Genomic DNA, 23,607 nt, shown 5'->3' on the forward strand with positions numbered 1-23,607 from the left:
AGATTTATTAGTTTCCAGGATTAGTGCCCCGTTCACAAACAAAGAATCAAAGTCCAGGACTGGAGTAGAGAGCACAAGTACCTGCTGGTGCTGTGTTTTCAGAGGGCTTGGGCTGAGGGTTCAGGCTGCTTTCTCACCAGCACCTTTCTGTTCCAGCTGTTCCCACCCATCGGATCCTTCGGTGGCTTGAGCACTTCGACTGACCATGGTCCTGCTGGTCCCAACACCCCACTCCTCAGAAGCTACCAGGTGAGAGTGATGCTCGGCTCCGGGAGCATCCACACCAGGCACTTGGTGACATGGCAGGAGTGGTTCTGTTTTCCCTTTGGAGAGAGGGAGACAAGGAAATCAGACACAAGTCCCTGCTCTTCCCCAGGAGTGTCTCCTGTTTGCCCTAGTGGAACCTCCCCGATGTTAAACAAGGATTTGGGCTTCATGACTTGGCTTTATGCTGCTGAGTACTAAGTTTAAAGCTGGTCTGGGTCCCTTGTTTGGCGCCAGAGCAGAGCTGGGGCTCCCCACAGCGCATCTGCCAGGCCATGGAAGCATCTTCCCCTAATTTGATGTGGACCAGGCGCTGAAAGCAGCTGTGGAAGTGGTTGTTCCCCCCGGATGGTTTTCCTTGTGCTGCTGGAGTTCATAAAGGAGATGAATTGTGTCTGTGAATTTGCACAGGGAGGGATCCCTGGGGGTCTGTGTGTAGCACTGTGTGTGCCCATAGTCCAGTGAGAACATCTGGTTCATGCTCTGCTTCTTTCCAGTCTCAGGCTCCTGCAGAGGAGGAGGATGAAGGTGAGGAGGAAGAAACAGAAGAGCTGGGGCAAACAGAGACCTATGCAGAATATGTTCCTTCCAAGTGTGAGTGTTGCCATCCCATGAGTGTGGGCGGTTCTGCTAACTCCATTGTGGACCAGGCTAATGAACTGCTCCCTTATTTCCTGCAAGCAGGAAATCACAGCCCAAGCTTGTGATTCGCTGGAAAAATGGGAGTGCTGCTCCCTTGTTGGTGCTCTGCTGACTGAACACAGCACTTTTCTGTTGCTTGCTTTTGGGGGAGGCCTGGTGTGCTTCCGGCACTTCCCAGCAGAACAGAAGAGTGAAGAGCTGGGGCTTGTCCCTTTTGCTCCTGAGCAGAGGGCTACAGGCTGTTCCCATGAGGGCTTATGGGAGTGAAGAACTTGAGTTCTCCGTTTTCTGTGTTGTCATTTAGCCAAGATTGGGAAGCACCACCCTGACCTGGTGGTAGAGACGAGCACTCTGTCCAGTGTCCCCCCTCCTGACATCACCTACAGCCTCTCCCTGCCACGCTCTGTTGCTGACAAAGGGTCGCTCTCTGCACTACAGCTGGAAGCCATCATTTATGCCTGCCAGGTACGTGGTTCCACCGTGCCCAGCTTGCACTAGGAGACTGTCTTTCATGTGGATAGATGTTCAATAGAGGTGATGAAACTCCAGGAGCTTTGGCATATGACATTTTAAATGCTTTTTGAAAGGGTTATTTGAAGCTGGGGGCTTCTGTGTGGGCTGTTTCCCAAAGAGAACCCTTGACTTGGCCGTGATGCTTCACCATTCCTGCCGTTGTCTGAGCAGGAAATGCACTTGCATTGATGGGATGTGGGAAAGGGTTAAGTGATGCTCTTACAAGCTTTGTTAGCAAAGGCAAATTTAGTCTCATTTCCGGTTCTCTTCTTGATTTTGCAGCAACATGAAGTTTTATTACCCAACGGGCAGCGAGCTGGGTTCCTCATCGGGGACGGGGCTGGAGTTGGGAAGGGCCGGACAGTTGCAGGCATCATCTTTGAGAATTACCTTAAAGGGAGGAAGAAAGCTCTGTGGTAAGTTGGTGGTGGTGGTTTGGGTTTTCTCTTTTCCCGTAAGACCTTGGATGTAGTTTGGATCTGGGAGGAAGGAATTCCTTAGTGCTGATGTTGGCTTTGTAGTTGACTCACCCTGCGGCCTTGGGTAAGTCATTTCCACCTCTTTGTGCCTGTTTGCTGTCTGAAATGGGAATATTTCCCCTGCAGCAGTGATGGAGAGTGAGTCACTATGAAACAGCACATTATGGAGTGCAGTGTCAAGCTTGTCTCTGCTCTCTTTGAAGTCTGTAGAGGGGTATTCATGGACTTCCCTGGTGCAGACTGGAGCCCCTGGAGCATGGGCTTTAACTGCAGAACATGCAGCTTGTCGTTAGTGGCAGACTGGAGCCTGCTGGAGGCTCTTGGGCTGTGTGGGCAGTTGGAGCTGTGACGGTTTCACACACCTACTGCTGCTTTAGTCAGACTATTAATCACTGTGCGTGCCCTGCCTGCCTCCTTAAGAGATAACCAGACCCACGTCTCACTTCGCAGGTTCAGCGTCTCCAATGATCTCAAGTATGATGCCGAGAGAGACCTGAAGGACATTGAAGCCTCCCACATTCCTGTGCATGCTTTGAATAAGGTAGGAAGAGAAGGTGTAATGGTGTTCTGGAAACCCAGCCCCCAGGAGCAGTGAGATGGAGCCTCCTTAGGACGTGGAGCAGCAGTCGCTCCTGCCTCCGCCTGGCTGGTGGCACAGGCAGCAGCAGACAAGCTGCTGCTGTTCCCTCCTCCCAATGGGCTCTTCCCACTCCGGACTCCTGCTATTTTTACATGCTCTGCAGAGCTGCTCTGTGAGCATGGAGCTGGCTCCTGCAGGGAGCGAGAAGTAGCTCCAGGCAAGTGCAAAGTACAGCAGGGCCTGAACCTTTCTCACCATTCCTGAAGTCCTGCAGAGGGGAACACACGGTTTTCCTCCAGTTACTCCCTGATGAGGACAAAGGATTCCTCAAGAGAAACTGCAGTTGGGTGATGGGTATTCACAGGCTTCTTCCCAGCCTGGGCTTTCGTCTCTCCTCTGGTTTGTAATGGTATTGAACAACCAGCTCTCATGAAGTCGATGGAAACCACATGTTTTCAACACCTCTGAATGCACCCAGTTAGGAGACTGAAAGGCGTGTTTGTTGTCAGACCAGAAAGGCTTTAAATGGAACTTTCTTCAGATTGGGACCATGGGGGTTTTCCTCCTCCCTTGTAGTTCATTACAGGTGGGACCCCTGACAGTAAAACAGGCACCAGTCTCACCTGGCCAAAGAGCAAATGGTTTTCTAGAAGGAATTAAAACAGCTGAGAGGGTTCAGACCCATTAAACATTCTCAACTGTTGCTGAAACCCAAAGCGACTTCAGTTGGCCAGGAAATAGAAGTCAGAGCAGTGTCCACATTTCACTGCGTGCATCCAGATGTGCTGACACATTGGCTGGTGGAACTCATCCAAACATTTAAAGTCCCTGTCATCACCGTATCTCAGTGCCAAGTCGAAGTGCTCCAGCTACCAATGGGCTTTGTCTCTCCCATTCTTGGATGGGGTTTTGTTCTTGAGGCAGTCACTGCACGCTCAGGGGTGGTGGCTGTGGGCACAGGATGGGTGCAACACACTGAGGACAAGCATCCTGAGTGCGTGCTCTTGTTCTTCCTCTTCCTGCAGATTAAATATGGTGACACAGCTACCTCAGAAGGAGTCCTCTTTGCCACTTACTCTGCGCTGATCGGCGAAAGCCAGGCGGGCGGGCAGCACAGGACACGCTTAAAGCAGATCTTGGACTGGTGCAGGGAAAACTTTGATGGAGTTGTATCCTTTACCAAAGAAACAACGGCCACAAGAAAGCTGGATGGAGAAGAAGTGCATGGTTGTGATTGTGCTTCAGCAAGGAACAAAGAGCTTGGGGCCATCTGAAGTCACTGGGAGCAAGTGATAGATGTGGTGGATACTTAAACGCTGGAAGCACATGCATCCCCCCACGTTCCTCTCTCCTCCTGCATTCCTCCTCTCTCTTCTGCAATTAGTTCATGGGAGGGGAAGAATGCAGCTGGGATTAACCTTTTCAGCATTCTTCTCCCTCAGCATTACAAGGCAAGACACACCTTAGAGGTGAAGGGAGAAAAAGGGGGAAATGGCTTCAGGCTCTGAGGAGCACAGGACTAGGCAAACCCAATCATGCCATGGAGCAAGTCAGTGCCGCTGATACTGGGTTGTTCAGTTGGGTGCAAGAAGCTGGCTTGTATTTTCTGTCTGCTCCTATCCTTGGGATGAAAACAGATCCTTTCTCCTTAACTGCCATTGTCCAGATTGTGTTTGATGAATGCCACAAAGCCAAAAATGCCAGCTCAACTAAAATGGGCAAAGCCGTGCTGGACCTTCAGAACAAGCTGCCTCAAGCCAGGGTTGTTTATGCCAGTGCCACAGGTAAGCTGCTCTCAGCACTGTTTGATCTGAAGGATGCCCTTGAGATGTCCACAGGGAGAGGTGGTGGTGGTGCTGCAGTGCTAGAGGGGAGCCTGGTGTGCTAAGATCTGCCTCAAGCCCCATCACTGCCATTACTTGTGACTTTATGGCAAGTCAGACCAACTGCTCCCCAGTTTCACTTGTTTCTGGCTGGTGGTTCAGCTGTCTGGTGATGCTCGGCCACTTAGTGTATGGCAGGCAGTGACTGGGAAGGTCCTTGGGTTTCCTAAGGCCCAATGGCAAATGGCTCTCTTCAGCCAAAACTCTTCACAACTGACAGGGAATTGTGTCCAAACAGGTGCCTCTGAGCCAAAAAACATGATTTACATGAGCCGCCTGGGGATCTGGGGGAAGGGCACCCCTTTCAGAGCGTTCGATGAGTTCCTGCATGCAATTGAAAAGAGGTAAGTCATGGCCAGTGTCTCTTCTCATGTGGCTCAAGCTTCCTGCACCCATCACCTTTTGGGAGATGGGTGCCATGCCTGAGGACAGTGCCTGGCAGAGGCAGCTGCCCTGGAACAGAGGAAGGGGTTTCACTGCTGTGTTCTTCTCCCAGGGGAGTTGGTGCAATGGAGATCGTGGCCATGGATATGAAGGTCAGTGGAATGTACATTGCCAGGCAGCTCAGTTTCACTGGAGTGACCTTCAGGATCGAGGAGATCCCACTGGATCAGCAGTACAAGATTGTCTACGACAAGGCAGCAAAGTTGGTGAGCTGGTCCCACTGCAGTGGGGAGACTGATGTTTAATCATGTGGGAGGGTTCGAAGCCCCTAAACGTGGCTGTGAGCACAGACTTGGCTTGTCCATCAGCAGAAAAGGGCCTACATGCTCAGCTCATACAAAAACCCCAATCTCACACTTTTTAGCTTCTATTTAAAAGTTTCATATTTGCAAAGCAGAGCTTGCAACCAGCATGCTAATGGAGAGGATGACCACAGTGTTCCTTCAGCCCAACACAAGGACATAAATACCGCTGTTAAATCAGATCATCAAACTCCAGCCTGCCATAGTGGCTAATGAAATAACTTAGGAAAACTGAGCCATTAACTCGGCCTTGCTCGCTGTTGTCTGCAGTGGGCAGAGGCCTTGATGGTGTTCCAGCACGCAGCCGACTGGATCGGCCTGGAGTCTCGGAAGTCCCTGTGGGGTCAGTTCTGGTCAGCTCACCAGCGCTTCTTCAAGTACCTCTGCATTGCTGCTAAAGTCCGGCGGCTCGTGGAGCTGGCCAAGGAGGAGCTAGCCAAGGACAAGGTAGGGTACAGAGCTCACTGCTGGCAGCAGCAGGCGGCTGCTTGCGGTGCGAGTGGGGTGTTTCCTGTAGTACATCCAAAGGGAGTTAATTCTTGCTCCGTTTGGCTTGGAAGCAGCATCAAACCTCTTTAAGTTCTCTCCATGTTAACCAGGATGAAGCGAGTGTCCGGCTGCCTGAGGGCATTCACAGTAAATGATACTGGGGATGTAACGTGGCCTCATCTGCCAAGGCATTGCCCACTGTTTGCTTATGTGGGCAAGCTGAGCTGAAAAGGGTATTTTGGGTCAGGTACCAGATCTTTCAAGCACACCTCTGTCCTGTCATCTTTTTGGATGCAACTTGGAAATTAGAGGCAGAAACTACCTAGCAAAGTCAGGTACTTTCTGTATTCAGTTATCCTCTGTGGTGAGAGCATAGCTGAGGGTCTGGATGCTGAAAGCTTGGAGAGATGGGTCTTGATCAGGAGCCCCAGCAAGCATTTGGGGCAGGGTTCAAGGGGAATGTACCTGGGATGGGAAACAGCCTCTTGAGCCTGGAACTGTTTCCTGATGTGCTCCTGCTCTGACACCTTGTGTGCTGTCTCTTGTGTGTCCTGCAGTGTATTGTCATTGGGCTGCAGTCCACCGGGGAGGCTCGTACCAGAGAGGTCCTGGATGAGAACGATGGGCATCTGAATTGTTTTGTCTCTGCTGCAGAGTGAGTTAAAGATCCCTGGTTTTCCTCTGAGGGGGATGCATGGGAGGTAGGCTGGGTGCTAGGGAAACCCCTGCCCTGGGGCCACTGTCACTTGCAGCTCTTGACATGCAGCTCCCTAAGGCCTCACCCAATGCAAGCTGTAAATGGAGAGGATGCTCAGCTAGGTCCTTGGGACACTGTCTCTTCAATGTGACTTCATGAGCTTGATTATGGATTTTGGAGTCTTCTGTGGTCCAAACTTGCATGAGCAGCCTGCTCCAAGTCTACACACATGAAAGGATTGGCAGGTGTAGGAGAGGCAGAAACATGAGCTCAGATATAGTTTGTGTGGGTCTGAGTCTGGAAAATGGGGATGTTGACACTGAAGAAACAAGCAGGAGAATCTCATGTAATGCCAGAGGCTGGGATGATAAAGTGAGGCAGCATCACTGGAGCAATGAGTGACCCAAGGCTGCCAGTGCTGGCTTTCAGCACGTGCATGGGGCAGGACCGGTCTCCTGGTTGTGCTGCCTTTGTTCTGAGCTGAAAGCAGGGTTGGTTGTGCCTGAGATGGAGCCAGGAGCAGGACTCATGGTACCCTTTCAGCAGAGAATGAGGCTCATGCTCCTCGTTTCAGCCCACCCCATAAACCCTGCACGATGGGTGACAAAGCCTTGGGATACTGGGTCCCCTGCTCTGCCGGTGGCAGCGCTGCTCCTGTTCTCTTTTGAAGTGACTTTCAATGCAGGTAGAAGCAAGGAGAGGTGCCAGAGGCTGTGTGTGTCCAGGTCAGGCCAAGCATTCCTCATTGGCAGGGGTTGTGTTGGTCCATGTCACTGAATGCCAGTTTGGTGACAGCGCGCAGGGCGAGTCTGACAACTGCTTGGATCTGTTTGGTCTCTTGATTTGCTTTTCCTGTCACAGAATTCCCAGGGACTCTGTCTGGAGCACTCTGAGGTCCCTTTAAACCAGTCAATGCTCACAGTTGTGAGAGGCAGGAGCCCTTTGTCCAGCAGCACTGGCCAGGTCACTGAGTGCCCTTGGGCATCTGCTGGGGCTCTGGTTGTGTGGTCCTGGTTTGGGATTTCTCCAAGGGGAATGTGCTGGGAAGAGCATTGAGAAACAGGGCTCAAAATAAGCATCTTCTTCAGTGCATGACACCAGCCCAGCCTTTGTCCACAGGGAAGACAGGAGGAAATGAGCAGCTTTCCTGGTAGGGAGGCTCCTGAGAGTGAGCATTTGCACTTTGAGCCCACAGTCACCCTGGGATGACAGGGCCCTTCCTGCTGTCCTTGTCTGCTTCAGTTCTGCACACCAAGGGTGCTGGAGCTCCCTCCCTGGTTCCCAAGGCTCCCTTTCTCTCATGGGGGCGAGTTGTCATGTCCATACTCTCAGCTGTTGCTTCCACATTGGTTTTTTCCCCCCCGAGCTCATTCAGCACTGTCTTCTCATTGCACATGGGCTCCATCCCCACTCACCATGATCAGCATTTGCGCATTTGCTCTTTTATTTGCAGACCAGCCCACAGAAACATTTGTTTTCCACCTTTTCTGATGTTTTCCATTCACCTGAAGCCACTGTGGATCCATGTTTGATCCCTTTGCTGTGTCTGGTGGGCGAGCAGGCCCTGTCTGGCCCTTCAGAGCGCTTGGTGGAGACCATTTGTTGGACAGCCTAACCCTCTGCTGTCCGGCCATGGAGAGGGGCTGGGACACTGGGATTTATTGGATTTTTCCATAGTGATGTAACAGCTTCCCAGCAGAGTTTCCCACTTAAAACTCCCTCTCAGTTGCCATATAAAGGTCTTGCAGCTTCAGTCCGCTCCATAGCAGCTCAGAGCCGGGGTCTGCTCAGCTTTGGTCTCCTGGGAATGGCCTTGGGAGCAGCAGGAAGGCCACAGCAGAAGCACCGTTCCCAGCATTGCAGTGCTCTGCCATCCCTCAGCGTGCCCATTCCATGGCTGAGGATCCCATGGGAGAGCCCGCTGGTGAAACACGCTCTGCTCCGAGGAGCCGCGCTGGTGGTGCTGGTGCAGGGCTTATCCCCCTGCCATGAAATGTGGAGCTGGATGAGCTTTAAGGTCCCTTCCAAGCCCAACCATTCCATGGTTCTGTGGTGTCAGGTACACGTTGCTACATGATAAAAGGCAGATGTTCCTGTTCCTGGTAGCTAGAATAAATTTTGCATCTTACTTTCAGAGGCGTCTTTCTATCACTAATTCAGAAGCACTTTCCTTCAACCAAAAGAAAGAGAGAAAAAGGAACTGGCATTAAAAGAAAACGTAAGAGCACACTCCACTGTCCAGCATCTGACCTCCTGCCTTGCGCTTCCCCCAGCCACTCAGCTGCTTCTTTTCCTTTTTCCCTTCTCCCTACCTGGTGCTTTTCGCTGCCCTGGGTTCAGTTCGCCTCCCGCACATCTCCCATCGCTCGCTCTTGGCTGGAGGAGGCAGCTCCAGGCCACTCGCCCCATCCTCCCTGGAACCCACTTCCCTGTCCCAGGCAGGTCCTCGCCTCCTCCATGTGCCTGGAGGATGCCCCTTCCCTCAGCCCTGGCTAGGGCAGATGGCATGAGAGCCGGGGCTGCATGTCCGAAACCCTCTTGCAGCAAGGGGGGATCTCTCCATTGCCCTTTACCTATAGCATGGGGGGGGGGAATCACTTCCCTGTCAGAATTACTGGCTGTGGCTGCAGGTAAGAAGAGTTTTGGGATTTCTGCTCCAGGGGGATGTGGGAAAGGGGCAAGAGGGGGGCAGCAGCACTGGCACATTGTGGAGGTCAGCCTGGCTGGCTGCTGCTGCAGAGCAGGCTTGTGCAAGCTGGGTTGTGAGCCCTCTCGTGTAGCAGGGAGGTGTCTTACTGTGTGTGGAAGTAAACAGCATCCCAAAACACCGGCACCTTCCCATGTCCTGCACATTGCTCTGGAAGCAGTCAAACCTGCAGCCTGCTTCCCCTGAGGAGCAAGCACTGCTTAGCACTGGCTGCGTGTTCATCCTGATGCGTGCAACGAGAAAGTGCCTTGGTCTTCCTTTCTCTCTCTTCCTTTCGTTCTCCCTCCCTTCCTAACTGCCCCCCCCCCAAACCCAAGGGCTCTGTCCAAGCTCAGCCTTTCCTCTGGGCCAAGCTCAGCTCCATTCCTCCTCTTTCTGTGCTGTTGTGTGGGGCTGGGGCTCTGCCCTGAGGCTGCTCCTCCCGCTGCAGGGAAGCAGAGGGGCCGCTGTGCCAAGGCTCTGAAGGGCGTTTGTGACCTCCCGGCTGTCATCAAGATCAGCGACGACAGCAGCACCGACTCCGACATGGGGCTCGACAGCGACTTCAACTCCTCCCCAGAGTCCATGTTCGAGACGGACGATGTCATCTTCGTGGAGCACAGGATCAACGGCTTCGCTGGTGATGACAGAAGTGAGCAGGGCAGAGCTGGGGTCACCTCCTCCTGTGGAGCACAGCACCCAGCCATGGGGATGCAGCTGGGAGCAGGCACCCAGCGCCCCGGAGAGCCCGGAGATCGGATGTGACCCTTTAGGGGATGGTGGATGGGAGGCTCTCCTGGTGTCTTGGAATGGAGCCGTGAGCTTTTATCCTGTGAGGGGCCAGTTTGGGCTTGTGAGATGGAGTGCCATGAACCTGCTGTGGTCAGTGCCCTGCGTGCTTCTTCCCCCCACCCAAATGGGGAAGCACAGAATTCACTTCCTGCTCAGCAGCACTTACTGCAGATCCATGTGTCTTTGCCTGTTCATCAGACGGTGCCCTCAGAAGCCCTTTGGGACAATTGGTTTCCCCATTTGTGATCTTCAGTTACCAGGTAACTGAACTTCTGCATTGTCCATTGCAGGTAATTTCCCCATCCTGCCTTCCCAGAGGGAGACACACAGCCTGAGGGAACCGGAGTATGTGGAAAAGATGAAGCAGGACCTCCTAGCAAAAGTAAAAGCACTGGGCAAAGAGCTACCTCTCAATACCTTGGATGAACTGATCAATCACTTTGGGGGCCCAGAGCATGTGGCTGAGGTACTCCTCATTTCGGTGGCACTGGGTGACAGGGAAAAGGGCCAGCAAAGGAGGCTCCTGCTGGAGGAGGGTTCCTTCTCCTTCCCTGTGAGCTGCTGAGCGCTGGCTTGCAGCGTGCAGGTCTCTGCCCTCTGCTCACAGCCTCTCTCTGCAGATGACGGGGCGGAAGGGCCGTGTGGTTTGCAGACCGGACGGCTCCGTCGTGTTCGAGTCCCGTGCGGAGCAAGGCCTCTCCATAGACCACGTCAACCTGAAGGAGAAGGAGCGGTTTATGAAAGGAGAGAAGGTGAGTCAGGACCTCTGCAGGAGTACACAGAGACGGGGGGGAAGGAGAAGGGCCCTTTGTATGCTCGTGCTTTGCTTTCCATCTGTGTGACCTGCTGGAAGGTGATGGAGTCCTCGGTCCCCTCCTGGACTGGGGCTACCCTTGTGCTTTGGGCTGCTTTGGGAAGCAGCTTTTCGAGGACCTCCCACTCCTTTCTCACTTGTTCTCTCTCCCTTAGCTTGTAGCAATAATCTCCGAGGCCTCCAGCTCAGGGATCTCTCTCCAAGCAGACAGACGGGTGAAGAACCAGAAGCGCCGCGTCCATATGACACTGGAGCTGCCCTGGAGCGCGGACCGGGCCATACAGCAGTTTGGTGAGGGCTGGTGTCCCTGGGCACTGTCCCTGTCCCCTGAGAGTGCTTCAGGCCACGAGGCCTCGGGCAGCCCTGGGGAGGTGAGGGGAGCGTGGCCCTCGAGCTGCCCGTGGCACCTCCCGGAGCACAGAGCTCTCGTGTTCTGCCCGGGTGGAAATGTGGACACAAAGGGGTTGGGATTGATCTTGTGGGGAAGCCTTGTGATGACTTCAGGAGGGATTCACGGCGTGGGAAGGGGGAACCCTTCATACGTGTTCACAGCGTGTCCCCATGGAACATGCTGGGAGAGCCTGGGGGTTTCTGTGCCAGGATGGGGAGGGAGCCTGGGGAGCTCCAGGTGGGGAGTCACTGCTCTGCTCCTGGAGGTCAGGGCTGTAAACTCCACTCTGCCCAGGTCTCGGGATGGTGAATGTGCCCGTGCCTCTGTCCTTTGCCCTCCTTCGGAAACCAGCAGGATGTCCACAGGATGCTCTCCCCTCTTTGCTCAGCTTCCCTTCCCGTACCAGCCAGGCTGGACCAACCTCTCCTTTCCCCTCTGTTCTCACATCCTTGCAGGTCGAACGCACCGATCAAACCAGGTTTCTGCTCCAGAGTATGTCTTCCTTATCTCTGAGCTGGCAGGGGAGAGGAGGTTTGCATCCATCGTGGCCAAGCGGCTGGAGAGCCTCGTAAGTGCCCTGCCACAGAGAGAGCAAGATGTCAGCTCCAGCTCTCTCTGAAGAGCTTCCATTTCGGTGTTCCCACTGGCATAGCCAGCGTAATCAGTGCAGGGGATTGCATCACCCATCCCTTACTGAGGGCATTGCAGTGGGGGAAGGCTTTTGGCATCCTGGGAGCTGGGAAAGGAAGTGAAGAATATGTAAAGGCACCAGGAGAGATCTTAGGGAAGCAGAACCCAGTTCCAGATGCTGGAATTCCCCTGTTATTACAGAAGCATAAACCCATCCTATTTCCAGAAAGCTGATGAAATAATTAATGGAATCATTAATTTGTCTCTTTCATGTCACTTCTGCTAAATCCCCAAATACTTTGGCAAAGTGTCAGTATCCCGGAGGGACGCTGCCTCCCTCCCCACAGCATGTTCTTCTGTCCCAGCCTCTGGCCCTTCTTCACCTGCGTTTTGCAACAGCTCAAAGTACAAACGTGTCCCTTGCTCTGCCTTCTCAGGGTGCCTTAACTCACGGGGACCGACGGGCCACCGAGTCCCGGGACCTCAGCAAGTACAACTTCGAGAACAAGGTACCAAGAGGCTGTTCTCAGGGCAGCTCAGCCAAGGAGGGGTCCGGGGAGTTGGCAAATGCCTTCAGTGGGAAATCAGAGCCAGGAAGATCATTGCTGGCATCTACAGGCAGGATGTGTCCTAGCACACCGCTCCCGTGGGCAGCGCATAGAGCCGGGGGGGGGGGATAAACCAGGGAGGGCTGTGCTCCCTCCGGGCTGAGACCTTCATGTTCCTGTGGTGGGTCCCCAAGGGACAGCCATCAGGGCAGCCGCCTTCCTGGTGGTGCTGGATGTCTCTGTCACTGCACCAGAAGGGTTGTGACACACATGTCCCACACTTGGCTCTCATCTCCTTTTGCAGTATGGGGCTAAAGCACTGGACAGGGTCCTGTCCACCATCCTCAGCCACACGGAGAACAGGGTTCCTGTGCCCAAGAGCTACGACCGAGGGGAGGCTGCCTTCTTCCACGGTGAGAGCATCACCAGCTCGGGGGTTTCTGTGTCTCTCTGGCTGGGTTGGTCTCAGGTTTGGGCTGTCTGAAAACCAGGTGGAAGGTTGGGGAGAAGGGAGCAGGACCCCAGCTCAGCAGCAAACCAGGGCAGATCACGTCACCCTGCCAGGCAGGGGGGGAAATGAGGCTGGGGGAGACTTGGGTGTGGAATAACAGGCACAGGCTGGGAGGTTTAACCCTGCAATGCACAAGCTGCCTTCTGTCATTGCAGAAATGAAGCAAGGTCTCATCTCTGTGGGGATCTGCTGCAGTCAGATGAAGTACGGCACGGTCACGGTGGAGAAGGGTATGTGTGTGTCAGGCTTCTCCTGGCCAAAGTAGGAGACAAATGAGAGGCAGGGCTGTCACAGCCCATCCGAGGGAGCCTGGCCTGGAGGGTTTGCTGTGCTGCTGGCACGGGATGTTTGCTCTGAGGGAAGCTCCTTCGGGAATAGCCGATACTGCAGATCCATCTTCCCTGACTACAGCCTGCGGGAACAGCTTTGGGCTGCTGGGTGGCTCTGGGAGCATGGCAGTGGGTTCTGTGTTTCCTGACCCACCGTGCTCTTGCAGACTGCTCCATCACCAAGTTCCTGAACCGCATCCTGGGGCTGGAGGTGGACAAGCAGAACATGCTCTTCCAGTATTTTTCGGACACCTTTGACTATCTGATTGAAAAGGACAAGAAGGAGGGCAAATACGACATGGGCATCCTAGGTAAGGAGGAAGAGGGGGTGGCCAGAGCTGTGCTTACTGCACACCTGAGGTTCCCTGTTCCTCCCTGTGCTGATGGCAGAGCCAGGTGCTGGAGTGGCTGCACACAGCTTGGATGCTGAGGCTCTTGGCAGGGTATCTTACAGCAGTCTTCTCTCCTGCAGATTTAGCCCCAGGAGTGGACGAGATCTACGAGGAGAGCAAGGAGGTGTTCCTGACCCCTGGGCACCCGCAGGACGGGCAGGTTGTGTTTTACAAGGTAGGCAGCCTGCAACAGCCGTCTTCAGGCTTCAACAGTGCTTCCCAGTCTGGGGCTGTGAGCTGCTGGGTCCCTCCCTCTGCCTTTGTGTCCTGTTTGTGTCACATCTGCCTCGGTCATGGGCACGTGAGTGATGCTGGGAGCTACAGAGAGGAGACAAGGAGGGGTCTCAGGGCTTGGGGCTGCTGCAGCCAGGAGGGCAGCCTGGCAATGCCTCTTCCTAGGCTGCAGCAGCACCAAGTTTGTGTTGGTGGTGGCATTTTGAGGCACTTGTCCTGCCCCCTGGAGTTACAGAGTCCCTCTGCTTGTCCCTGTTCAGATCAGTGTCGACAGAGGCTTAAAGTGGGAGGAAGCTTATGAGAAGTCACTCAAACTGACAGGATCCTCGGAGGGGTTCTACCTCTCCTACAAGGTAGGTCCCTGGGCTGGTGCCTCAGTTTGGAGGCTGAGCAGGGGGAGGTGGACTGCATGGCTGTAAGAGGGTGATGTCCGAGCTCTTCCTGGGGGCTCAGAGATGCCCCTAAGAGCCTCCCTCCTGGATGGGATGGGGTTGGTTTAGCCTTGGGGAGGGAGGCTGTGCCTGTAACCATCCACTGTACCCCAACAGATGCGAGGCTGCAAACACACCTGCCTGCTGGCAGAGCAGAGCCGCGGGAAGAGCTTCATCCTCTACAAGCCAAACATTGGGAAGCAAAGCCAGCCGGAGAGCCTGGACAGCCTGCAGAAGAAGTACCGGCGGGTAGGTGGGACCTGCAGCTCCGCACTGTGGGAGAGGGAAAAGCTGTTTTCTAGGAGCAGGGGTGGCTTTCGAAGCACACTCACTGCAAGCTCTTCACAGCCCCTCCTGTTGGGGGGTGGGCAGAGAGAGTGGCAGCACCCCAGTGTCCTGACTCCCAGCCCTGGATTCCATGTCTCAGCTCCATGCTGGACAGTGGAAGAGCTCTAATGCTGTGTGTTCCTGCTGCAGGTGCTGCCCGAGGAGGCCAAGGAGCACTGGGAGAGCAGTTACCACTTCTCCTTGAAGAAGTGCAACCACGCTGCCTGGTAAGGAGCCTGCAGCCCCAGGCTGTCCTGTGTCCCCAGGGTGGGGAGCAGGGGGCTGGTTATGGGGAAGGGCTGCTCTGCTGCAGGGGCCTGGGCTAATTCGGGTGGGTTTCTCCCTTGGGAACTGAAGGAACGGGAGCTGCAAGCTGATCCAGGAGGGGAAGGAATGCTTCCAGGGCATGCGCCTGCGCCACTACTACATGCTGTGCGGGGCCCTGCTGCGGGTCTGGAGCAGGATCGCCAGCATCATGGCAGACATCACCAACAGCAGCTACCTGCAGATTGTGCGCCTCAAGACCAAGGAGAAGAAGAAACAAGTCGGTGGGTGAAGCTGCCCGTCCCTCTGTCCCCACAGCCCCCAGCCCTTCCCAAAGCGCTTTGGGGGCTGACGCACGTTCCTCCCCTAGGGATAAAGATCCCCGAGAGCTGTGTCCGCAAGGTGCGGGAGGAGCTGAAGCAGATGGATGAGAACGTGAAGCGGAAGCACAACCGGCTCCTCCAGGCCCAGGAGCAGAGCCCCCACTTCTCCCTCCCACCACACATCCTGGCACAGACCCTGGACCTTACCCAGACAGGGACTGGCATCTGCCTACCCAGGCACTCCCTGCGCCAGGATGAGATTCTGGACTTGACCTACAGCCCTCCCAGCAACATCATTCCCGACATGGTGATGACCCCAGAGCCTGGTGCCTTGGGCTACCCCTCAGAGCCCATTCTCCAGCCACACCAGCAGCACCGGTTACCCTTTGGCTTCAGTCACCCTCCTGCCTTTGAGAGCCCGGCCCCCATCCTGGAGGGGAGCTTGCCTCTGAGCTCCCCCCTGCACGAACACCTTCCTCTGCCTCCCCCAGGGCCCCTGCACACACTGCAGCAGCAGCAGCAGGAAGATTTCATCCCACAGGATGGGAATATCAATTTCAGAGAGATCCTGGAGGACATGCTAAGGACGTTCAATGGGGCCCCCCAGGAGAACATACTCCCCCAGGAGCGCCAGAGCGTGATCCAGTTCAGCGGGCCTTTCCCAGACTTCTGAAAGGCAGTGGGAATGCCGGGCCATGCTCGGCCGCTGTGGATCCGTATCCTTTGGTGCAGAGGTGAGAGCTGGGGAGCCCCGGCTTTGCTGCTGGGTTGGACTTGACCCTTTTCTGGTTTTGAGGGCAGAAAAAGAACTCTCTATAGTTCCTTAAAGCAAAGTTTATTTATGTGTAACTCGTGGTGGGGCACGGCCAGGTCTGGGTGTAGGGGCTGGGGTGGACTGATGGTCCCTGTGTGTTCGAGCCCTGCTCAAAGGTCAGTGCTGAGGAGCGGCGTCCCCTCCTCTGCCCCCCTGCAGACTACTGAGTGTCCGAGCTGGGTCCTGCCTTCCCCAGCCCTCCAGCCCCCAGCTCCATGGCTGCTGCCCCTCAGATCTGCTCCTCTGGGCCTGGGCCATCGCTGAAGGGCCCTGAGCCTCCACTGACCAAACTGTATCTGTCTTGGCTGCTGCCAGCTTCCCTCTTGAGGCTGCTCTGGAGGGCTGGGTCTGAAGGCAGGGCTGCCGCAGGGAATGCTGTCCCCAAGGAGTCGGGAGCTGCTGAGCTCGAGCATCGCCAGCGGTCAGAGTAGCTGAGAGCAGCAACACTGACCCTGCTGCTCTGTCCTTCGGCTGCCCGAGCTCCAGGGCACGGGGCAGGAGCTGCTGCACCCTCGTCAGGTCTCAGCCTCCCCGGGGACATTCCCTGGAGCAGGAGGGCTCCATGGGCCTGTCCTGCATTGAGCCCTGCTCTGTCACCTTCGTGCTGCCGCCTGTTGTCCTTTCACCCCCCACCTCTGCAGGGCTTGGCTGTGGATCCCAGGGGTCTGGATCCGGCCCTGAGGGAAGAGCTCCCTGCTGAGCACCAGGAATGTGCAGAGTCACTGCTGCTGCTGCAGATGGAACCTCCAGTACCAAAGAGCAAAGCTCTGCTTTGCAAAGCACTGCCCCAGGCAGGAGCACCGCGGGCTGCAGCATCCCTGGTCCAGCAGCATCCCTGCTGCAGAGCATCCCTGCTGCAGAGCATCCCACCTCAGCGCGTCCCAGGGAAACTGCCTTCTGTTTTCTCCCTTGCACCTAAGGAGCCTGGCAGGAAGCTGCCTGCAGGCAGGAAGCCTTCCCTCTGCTGTTGCTGTGCTCTGCCTTGAGCCATCACGGTGTTCCTAGACGTGGCACCGGGATGTTTTCAAGGGAAGAAAGTGAGACCTTCCCTGGCTGGGCCATTCCTCAGGGGAAGAGTCCCCTCCTCCGGGCAGAGCACCGCGACCCCTCTGGCAAGGATCAAGGCCTGCCCCAGCGCCCTGTTTGCTGTTGGGAAGTGCTTTGGGGCAGTGCCTGCAGCATCCATGGGGCACTGCATTCCCTGGCACGTTACAAGCACGGATGTGGGCTCATCCCGGAGGTGGCTCTGGGGTCTTGTCCTTGTGTGCCCCCCTTCCCCAGCCAGCATCTGCCTCCCTGCAGCCGCCGGGGCCGTGGTTCCCTTCATGGGATCTCCTTTACCTCACATTGACACCAAAGAGCCCTGGCTGCTGCCTGGGAGCTCCGGCTCTTCCCGCAGCTTTCCCTGGTCCCTCCCCATTCCCACCTCTATTTAAACTGTCCCGCACAGGCCCCGGCTCATCCACTTGCTGAACAATGAGCAAGGAGACAAAAGGGCTCCGGGAAAACCCAGTTCAGAGAGGCTGGAACTCAGGAATAACGAGGAGGAATCCTCCCCCCGGGCCCCTCCGCCACCCGGAGGCTCCGACATCGATTTCCAAGATATGCAATTCCCTCTCCCAGAGAGCACCTTGGAGGAAGCCCTTCCCTGCCCCAATCCTGTGTTTTTGTCAGGATTAAGATGTACCAATAGCTTTTAACTAAGTTATTATGCAGTCGTCCTACTGATGGGCTCTGTTTTGCAATGAGGCCCGTTTCTTCTGCCCCTCCACCTTTTTGTTAGCACTTTTTAACCCGCTTGTCGTTTGCCTTTGGTTTTCTATGTGTATTTATAATGGAGATGTATATATGTAAAAAGATTTTTTTTTGAATATGTGCCTTTGACTAATAATTCCTGGATTTTCTACTTGCCTCCGAAGTTTTTCATTCTGCTCAGTAAAAATGGAAAGGAAGCCACAGATGTGATGTCTGTAAGTCCCAGCTCTCTTTGTCCATCCGCCTGGCCTGAGGTGCAGGATCCCAGCCGGGGCTCGGGTAAGGATGGGGATCTGAGGCCCAGGGTCTGGTTATCTCCCTTGTCACACATGGTGGCAGTTGGGGCCCCAGGGCCAGAGGAGGATCCTCCCTGGCACTGCCTGTCCTTGAGGCTGCTCCCACCCGCCTTTGTTTGGGAAAACACTAAAGGATAAAGGAGCTGCTGTCCAGGCCTTTGGCAGCACCAGCTGTTGTTGTCCAGCCCCGCTGTGTCCCTGTGGGATAGGGATGAGCTGCAGGCAATGGGAACAGAGCAGGGATTCACACAACGGCACCATGGTAGCTCCCAAAACCAGCCCCTGAGTGCTCAGGCAGGACCTGGAGCAGGGTCCTGCTGGGCTCCTGGGCTGGAGGGAGCCCAGCACGACACGCACCTTCCCCTGCTCCGCTTGTCCCCACAGGGCCCCTTGGGAGCAGCAGCTGAGCCGGGATTCGTGCGCAATTCCCTGCTCAGCCCTAAGGATTATCCCGGCTGAGCTCCAGCCTTGCGCAAGGTCTCCGCTGCCCTGCAAAGCTCCAGGTTCTGCCAGCGCGGCCTCATTCACGGCTCATACCCAGACACAGGGCTCACTTCTAACACCTCTATTTATTATTGCAAGGGGACTCAGGGTGCTGCTCTATGCCCAGCAGCGGCCACCGGCCCCAGGAAGCCTCCATCCAGCAGCTGCACGCCTGGGTTCAGGCCTGCCTCACCAGCGAGCTGGCTTCAAGACAGGCCATCATGGGGGCTGGAGGAGGAGAGTCCATGGGCAGCGGGAGGCAGGCGCTGGGCAGGGAGAGGAGCAGGCCTAGAGGTAGGCAGGCAGGTCCTTCTCGATCACCTGCCAAAGAGAAGGGGAGCACTGTGCTGGGGGAACATCCCTGCCCCGACACCGTGCCCAAAGCCCCCCCCCCCCCAGCCTCAGCCCAGGGGACTCCTCAGAGGCTGCACCCCTTTTCTGGGAGCACTGGGGGCTTCTTTTCCCCCAGACAAAGAAGCAGGGCTCAGCCCCAGCTTCTTCCCCTCCTCCAATGGGTCTGGCAGCACTTACATAGGGATCCTCCATGGGGCTGTACCTCTTCACTACTTGGCCCTCCCGGTTAATGAGGAACTGTGGAGGGAAGCAGCACCCGGGGAGCTGGTGAACCTGAGGTCTGCCCTGCGGAGCCACAGCCCCCCAGGAACCCCTTGGGCTGCTGCTACCCCAACATCCAGGGTAACCACACAGATCAGAGCCTCGGAGCCCCCCCCCAGCTCCTCAGTGCCAGTGATGGATGGTGGCTGTGTCCTACCTTAGTGAAGTTCCACTTTATTGCGCTAGGAGAGAAAAAAACAGGAGTGAGACTGGGCAGAGAAAACCCCTTCCTCTTGCTGCAGCCGGGCCCCCGTTCCCCTCACTCACTTGCCCAGGGTGCCTCGTCCTTTGGGCTGGTCCTTCATCCACTTCCAGAGCGGGTGAGCATCATCCCCGTTCACATCGATCTTGCTGAACATGTCAAACTTCACCCCGTAGCTCGCAGCAAATGCCTTGATCTGAGCGTTGTCCCCGGGTTCCTGCACAAGGGCTCGGTGTGAGCCCATCCCCGGCCGCCCTTACCGCCCGCTCCGGAGCCGCTCCCGCACCTACCTGCTTCCCAAACTGGTTGCAGGGAAAGCCGAGGATGCGTAAACCCCTCTCAGCGTATCGGGCGTGCAGGTCAACAAGCTGAGTGTAGTTTACCGCGGTCTTTCCTCATTTAGAAGCTACGTTGGTGATGATGCACACGTACCCCCTGTGCGGAAACAGGCGGCTCGGTGGCGGTGCCCCCCCCTCCCAGGTTACACAATGACGATCCCGTGAAGCGCAATCACAGCCGCGCTCCGCCCCCCCCGCCTACCGGTACTGCTCCAGGGAGACGTCGTTGCCATCGATGTCCAAGGCGTGGAAGTCGTAGATGGCCCTGGCCGAGCGCCACTCCTCCGCCTGGGCGCACTGCGGAGCGTGGGGAGGCACCGTCACCGGCCGCACCCCCTGTACCAGCCCCGGCATCCCCGAGCCCCGGCACCCGCTGCCCCGCGCCCCCCCCCCCCAGGCCCCGGACCCCCCCCCCTCCCTCAACCGTGAGGCCCCGGTCACGATCGCGTCCCGGTCACGATCGCGTCCCGGCCGCTCCGCACTGACCATGCCCCGCACCGGCGCCGCTGCCGCAACCGCAGCCCGCACCGCGCCCCGCACTGCCTGACCCCATCCCATCGCGCGGCACCGCCCCCCGCAGGCTCTCAGCCAATGGGTGGCGCGGACTCACCGAGGCACCGCCTTTTTCTGGCGGAGCAGCCAATCAGCGCGAAGGACTGGGGGGGAGTCAGACCGGATGGAATCGGGGCGTTGGGCGAGACCATGAATATGGAGGGGAGGAAGGACGGACAAGGTGGCGGGAGGGGCGCGGAGCTGCGCTCCAGGCTGGCTCCCCCTTCCCCCCCATAGGTTTCCTCCTGATCGGAGCGCGCTCCGCGGCCTGCCCAGTGTGGGCCGCAGACAACCGGAGACCCGGCAGCGAGACACCGGTTCCCCGTGTCCCCCCCGAGGAGGAGCGGCGTGGAGCGGTCCGCGGGCGGAACAACGTTCCCAGCAGCCCCTGAGGTGAGGTGTTTGTGGCTGCCGCGGTCGCGCCATGGACGATGAGGAGGAGACGTACCGGCTGTGGAAGATCCGCAAGACCGTCATGCAGGTGCGGGGCCGGGCCCGGACAGGCTGGGAGCGCTGGGGCTGTGCGGCCGGGAGGGGAGAAGCTGCGTGGAGACCTCAGAGCAGCTTCCAGTGTCTGAAGGGAGCTACAAGGATGCTGGAGAGGGACTCGTCATTAGGGACTGTAGTGACAGGACAAGGGGTGACGGGTTCAAAGTGAAGCAGGGGAAGTTCAGATTGAATCTAAGGAAGAAATTCTTCACTGTGAGGGTGCTGAGGCACTGGAACGGGTTGCCCAGGGGAAGTTGTGAGTGCTCTATCCCTGGCACTGTTCAAGGCCAGGTTGGATGAAGCCTTGGGTGCCACGGTTCAGTGTGAGGTGCCCCTGCCCATGGGAGGGGTTGGAACCGGGTGATCTCCAGGTCCTTTCCAACCCATTCCGTGGTTCTATGGTTCTTTGACCCGACCCCCGCGGCTCCCGCAGCTCTGCCACGACCGCGGGTACCTGGTGACTCAGGACGAGCTGGACCAGACGCTGGAGGAGTTCAAGGCGCAGTTCGGGGACAAGCCCAGCGAGGGCCGGCCCCGCCGCACCGACCTCACCGTGCTGGTGGCTCACAACGACGACCCCACCGACCAGATGTTTGTCTTCTTCCCCGGTGAGCGGCGCCCGGGCCCGCCAGGCCTGGAGCATGGGGGGGGTGGGGGATGCTCCCGGTGACCCCCGTGGTTTCTGCCCCAGAGGAGCCCAAGGTGGGGATCAAGACCATCAAGATGTACTGCCAGCGGATGCAGGAGGAGAACATCACCCGGGCGCTCATCGTGGTGCAGCAGGGCATGACTCCCTCGGCCAAGCAGGTGGGGAGAGGCTGCTGCTGAGGCACTGGGGACCTAGAGGCTGTGGCTTTAAACCCAAGTGTATGTAAGCACAGCAACAGGTTCTGGTTGCAAAGGGGCAGGCAGGAGGGGAAGGACATGGGTGAGGGATGCTTTGTGCCTGTTTTGCCTCTGTGTGTGAGCGTGAGTGGTCCCCACGTGCAGCAGCGGGTGTTTGCCCCCAGAGCCGTGCTGCCGCCTGACAGAGCTTTCCCTTGGCAGTCCCTGGTGGATATGGCTCCCAAGTACATCCTGGAGCAGTTCCTGCAGCAGGAGCTGCTGATCAACATCACCGAGCACGAGGTGAGCAGGAACAGCTGCTGCTGTGGTGATGGGCTGGGTGCTTTCTCTGCCTTCCCAATGTTCCAGCCTCTCTCCCCTTTCACAGCTGGTCCCAGAGCACGTTGTCATGACAAAGGAAGAAGTAACGGAGCTGCTGGCCAGATAGTATCCTTTGTGCCTGCCCTCCCTGCTCTGGAGCCATGCGTGCTCCTTCGGGCTGGAAATGATCCCTCCCGTCCGTGTTGGTTTGTTGCTCTGGTCCTGCTGCAGGAGCCTCTCCTTGACTCTCTGCAGTAAGCTGAGGGAGAACCAGCTCCCACGCATCCAGGCAGGTGATCCTGTGGCCCGGTACTTCGGGATAAAGCGTGGCCAGGTAAGAGACAAACAGCACAGGGAGCAGGGTGGGGGGGTGGGGGGGTGGGGGGGGCAGATGCTCTGCAGTGGTTCAGAGCTCTCAGAGGCAGGAAGGGCACCTCTTCCACATGGAAAAGCTGCTGTAAGTTGGGTACAGAGGGGTGGAAGCCTCACAGATCCCTGGCTGTGGGGCCAGGTGAAGGGGGGGAGCTGGGTGTTGGATGTACTTGAGCCGGGCAGGGAGTCCTGCAGGGGAAGCCCCACCAGCTCCTCTCCCTCATGAATCCCTTCTGCTGGCGTTCCAGGTAGTGAAGATCATCAGGCCGAGCGAGACTGCCGGCCGGTACATCACCTACAGGCTGGTGCAGTGACCTGGAGCTGTGGGGTAAGGGCAGCTCCTGAGGCTGACACTGGGGCATTCCAGCATGGACTGGAAATAGCTGCCTCCAGGAAAAGCCTATCTCAGGTTTCAGTTGCTTTTGGAGGGGAGGGAGCTGTTGGTGAGAGGACAGAGCAGAGGTGGCTGAGGGGGATCGCATCCCGAGTTTTCTTGCTTCCAGGTGTGGAAGAGCTGTGTGACTCCTCCTGATCTCCCACCCAGCAGCACTCAGACACCTGCCTCTTCACAGCTGGCCAAGCAAACCCTCGCTCTGCCTTGCCTCTACAAGCTCCTTGGCCTCGTGCCTTGTTTGCCAGTGAGGACGGTGCTGTAACTCCTTGCTCAGGACTCGAGGCATGGAAGTTACCTGAAGCAGCACGAGTGTGCAGGGAGGAAGCGAGTGGCAAAAGGCCTTTGCTTTCCTGTTCTGGTCTATAGACTCCTCTTTGAATAAAGGTTTGCCCTCCCATTGCTCCTCACTGCTGCTCCTCAGCCTCTCCCTGGGGCAAAGCCCCCTGGACTTGTTATGTTCAGAGCCTTGCTGCTGATTTTTGGACATGGCCAAGCCCAGAGCTCTCCCTGCAGCCTCAGCCTTTTGCCACCGACTTGGTTCCCTTGTTCTACCCTGTGGCCCTTGGCTGAGACCTTGGTGTTCCCATTCCACGGAGCTGTCGCTCATCACCCTCCATCACTTCCATTTCCATCTCTTCCAGGTCTCTTGAGGGGGTTTTAAGCTGGAGCCCCTCGAGTGCTTCTGGTGCTCAGCCCCCTGTGGTTGGGAAGACTCAGCTCTCCAGGCCGGGGGTGGGAACACAGGGATTTTATTCCTGGCAACATGTCAATCCCAACACGTGTCACACCCGGCTCACGGGCATGTTGGAACAAGCAGCTCCACTGTTCTTGTGCTGCATTCACACACACACAAGGTACCCATTGCCACAGGAAGCTCAAGCACAGCTTTGTTTGTGTGTGTGTGTGTCCGTCCCAACTCACAGTCATTGTCACCCACCCTCCCAAACACGCCTGGTACTGCCTGTGCTGCAGTGTGGGAGCAGGAGCCAGCCCTCGGCCTCCTTCCTCTCGCCACCCTGGAAAAATCATGGAATCATAGAATAGGTTGGGTTGGAACAGACCTGAAGATCATCCAGTTCCACCCCCTGCCACAGGCAGGGACACCTCACCCTAAGCCATGTCCCTCAAAGCTCTGTCCAACCTGGCCTTGAGCACTGCCAGGGATGGAGCATTCCCCACTTCTTCC

At 56.8% G+C, this 23,607-nt stretch overlaps 3 protein-coding genes across 5 annotated transcripts in view; 2 read left to right on the forward strand and 1 right to left on the reverse strand.

Annotated features, from left to right (window-relative positions):
- SBNO2 (strawberry notch homolog 2) overlaps nt 1–17,737 on the forward strand; it is a 46,720-nt gene extending 28,983 nt beyond the window's left edge. For all 3 annotated transcript variants that reach the window (XM_031054871.2, XM_005141080.3, XM_031054872.2), the window contains 27 exons: nt 157–249; nt 762–858; nt 1,211–1,371; nt 1,702–1,835; nt 2,349–2,439; nt 3,504–3,647; nt 4,145–4,262; nt 4,600–4,705; nt 4,858–5,011; nt 5,378–5,554; nt 6,154–6,251; nt 8,429–8,511; nt 9,431–9,631; nt 10,062–10,237; nt 10,392–10,523; nt 10,741–10,876; nt 11,432–11,544; nt 12,044–12,115; nt 12,459–12,567; nt 12,821–12,895; nt 13,162–13,305; nt 13,467–13,561; nt 13,881–13,973; nt 14,169–14,300; nt 14,529–14,605; nt 14,736–14,926; nt 15,013–17,737. In XM_031054871.2, the coding sequence (XP_030910731.2) occupies nt 157–249; nt 762–858; nt 1,211–1,371; nt 1,702–1,835; nt 2,349–2,439; nt 3,504–3,647; nt 4,145–4,262; nt 4,600–4,705; nt 4,858–5,011; nt 5,378–5,554; nt 6,154–6,251; nt 8,429–8,511; nt 9,431–9,631; nt 10,062–10,237; nt 10,392–10,523; nt 10,741–10,876; nt 11,432–11,544; nt 12,044–12,115; nt 12,459–12,567; nt 12,821–12,895; nt 13,162–13,305; nt 13,467–13,561; nt 13,881–13,973; nt 14,169–14,300; nt 14,529–14,605; nt 14,736–14,926; nt 15,013–15,638 (3,828 nt within the window). In that variant the 3' untranslated portion in view covers nt 15,639–17,737. The remainder of the gene's footprint in view (nt 1–156; nt 250–761; nt 859–1,210; nt 1,372–1,701; nt 1,836–2,348; nt 2,440–3,503; nt 3,648–4,144; nt 4,263–4,599; nt 4,706–4,857; nt 5,012–5,377; nt 5,555–6,153; nt 6,252–8,428; nt 8,512–9,430; nt 9,632–10,061; nt 10,238–10,391; nt 10,524–10,740; nt 10,877–11,431; nt 11,545–12,043; nt 12,116–12,458; nt 12,568–12,820; nt 12,896–13,161; nt 13,306–13,466; nt 13,562–13,880; nt 13,974–14,168; nt 14,301–14,528; nt 14,606–14,735; nt 14,927–15,012) is intronic.
- Nucleotides 17,738–18,380: 643 nt separating this feature from the next.
- Nucleotides 18,381–20,030, reverse strand: GPX4 (glutathione peroxidase 4). The gene is made up of 7 exons (XM_034070771.1): nt 19,955–20,030; nt 19,671–19,765; nt 19,421–19,565; nt 19,196–19,347; nt 19,086–19,110; nt 18,845–18,904; nt 18,381–18,634 (listed from the first exon to the last, which is right to left on the reverse strand). The coding sequence occupies exons 1-7, from the start codon at nt 20,024–20,026 to the stop codon at nt 18,602–18,604; spliced, it is 582 nt and encodes a 193-aa protein (XP_033926662.1). The 5' UTR covers nt 20,027–20,030; the 3' UTR covers nt 18,381–18,601.
- Nucleotides 20,031–20,330: 300 nt separating this feature from the next.
- POLR2E (RNA polymerase II, I and III subunit E) lies at nt 20,331–22,828 on the forward strand. Its single transcript, XM_034070770.1, has 8 exons — nt 20,331–20,501; nt 20,943–21,117; nt 21,201–21,316; nt 21,557–21,637; nt 21,723–21,781; nt 21,911–21,989; nt 22,276–22,355; nt 22,531–22,828. The coding sequence occupies exons 1-7, from the start codon at nt 20,445–20,447 to the stop codon at nt 22,339–22,341; spliced, it is 633 nt and encodes a 210-aa protein (XP_033926661.1). The 5' UTR covers nt 20,331–20,444; the 3' UTR covers nt 22,342–22,355; nt 22,531–22,828.
- The last annotated feature ends 779 nt before the right edge of the window (nt 22,829–23,607 follow it).

This window comes from Melopsittacus undulatus, chromosome 19 (genome assembly GCF_012275295.1).
Source record: "Melopsittacus undulatus isolate bMelUnd1 chromosome 19, bMelUnd1.mat.Z, whole genome shotgun sequence".
NCBI lineage: Eukaryota > Metazoa > Chordata > Aves > Psittaciformes > Psittaculidae > Melopsittacus > Melopsittacus undulatus.

Bases quoted from the DNA above. Each gene is read 5' to 3' on its own strand.
- POLR2E (XM_034070770.1), top strand. From the start codon at position 20,445: ATGGACGATGAGGAGGAGACGTACCGGCTGTGGAAGATCCGCAAGACC. The intron at 20,502-20,942 runs GTGCGGGGCCGG...CGGCTCCCGCAG, and splicing joins TCCGCAAGACCGTCATGCAG to CTCTGCCACGACCGCGGGTA. The intron at 21,638-21,722 runs GTGAGCAGGAAC...CCCCTTTCACAG, and splicing joins TCAACATCACCGAGCACGAG to CTGGTCCCAGAGCACGTTGT.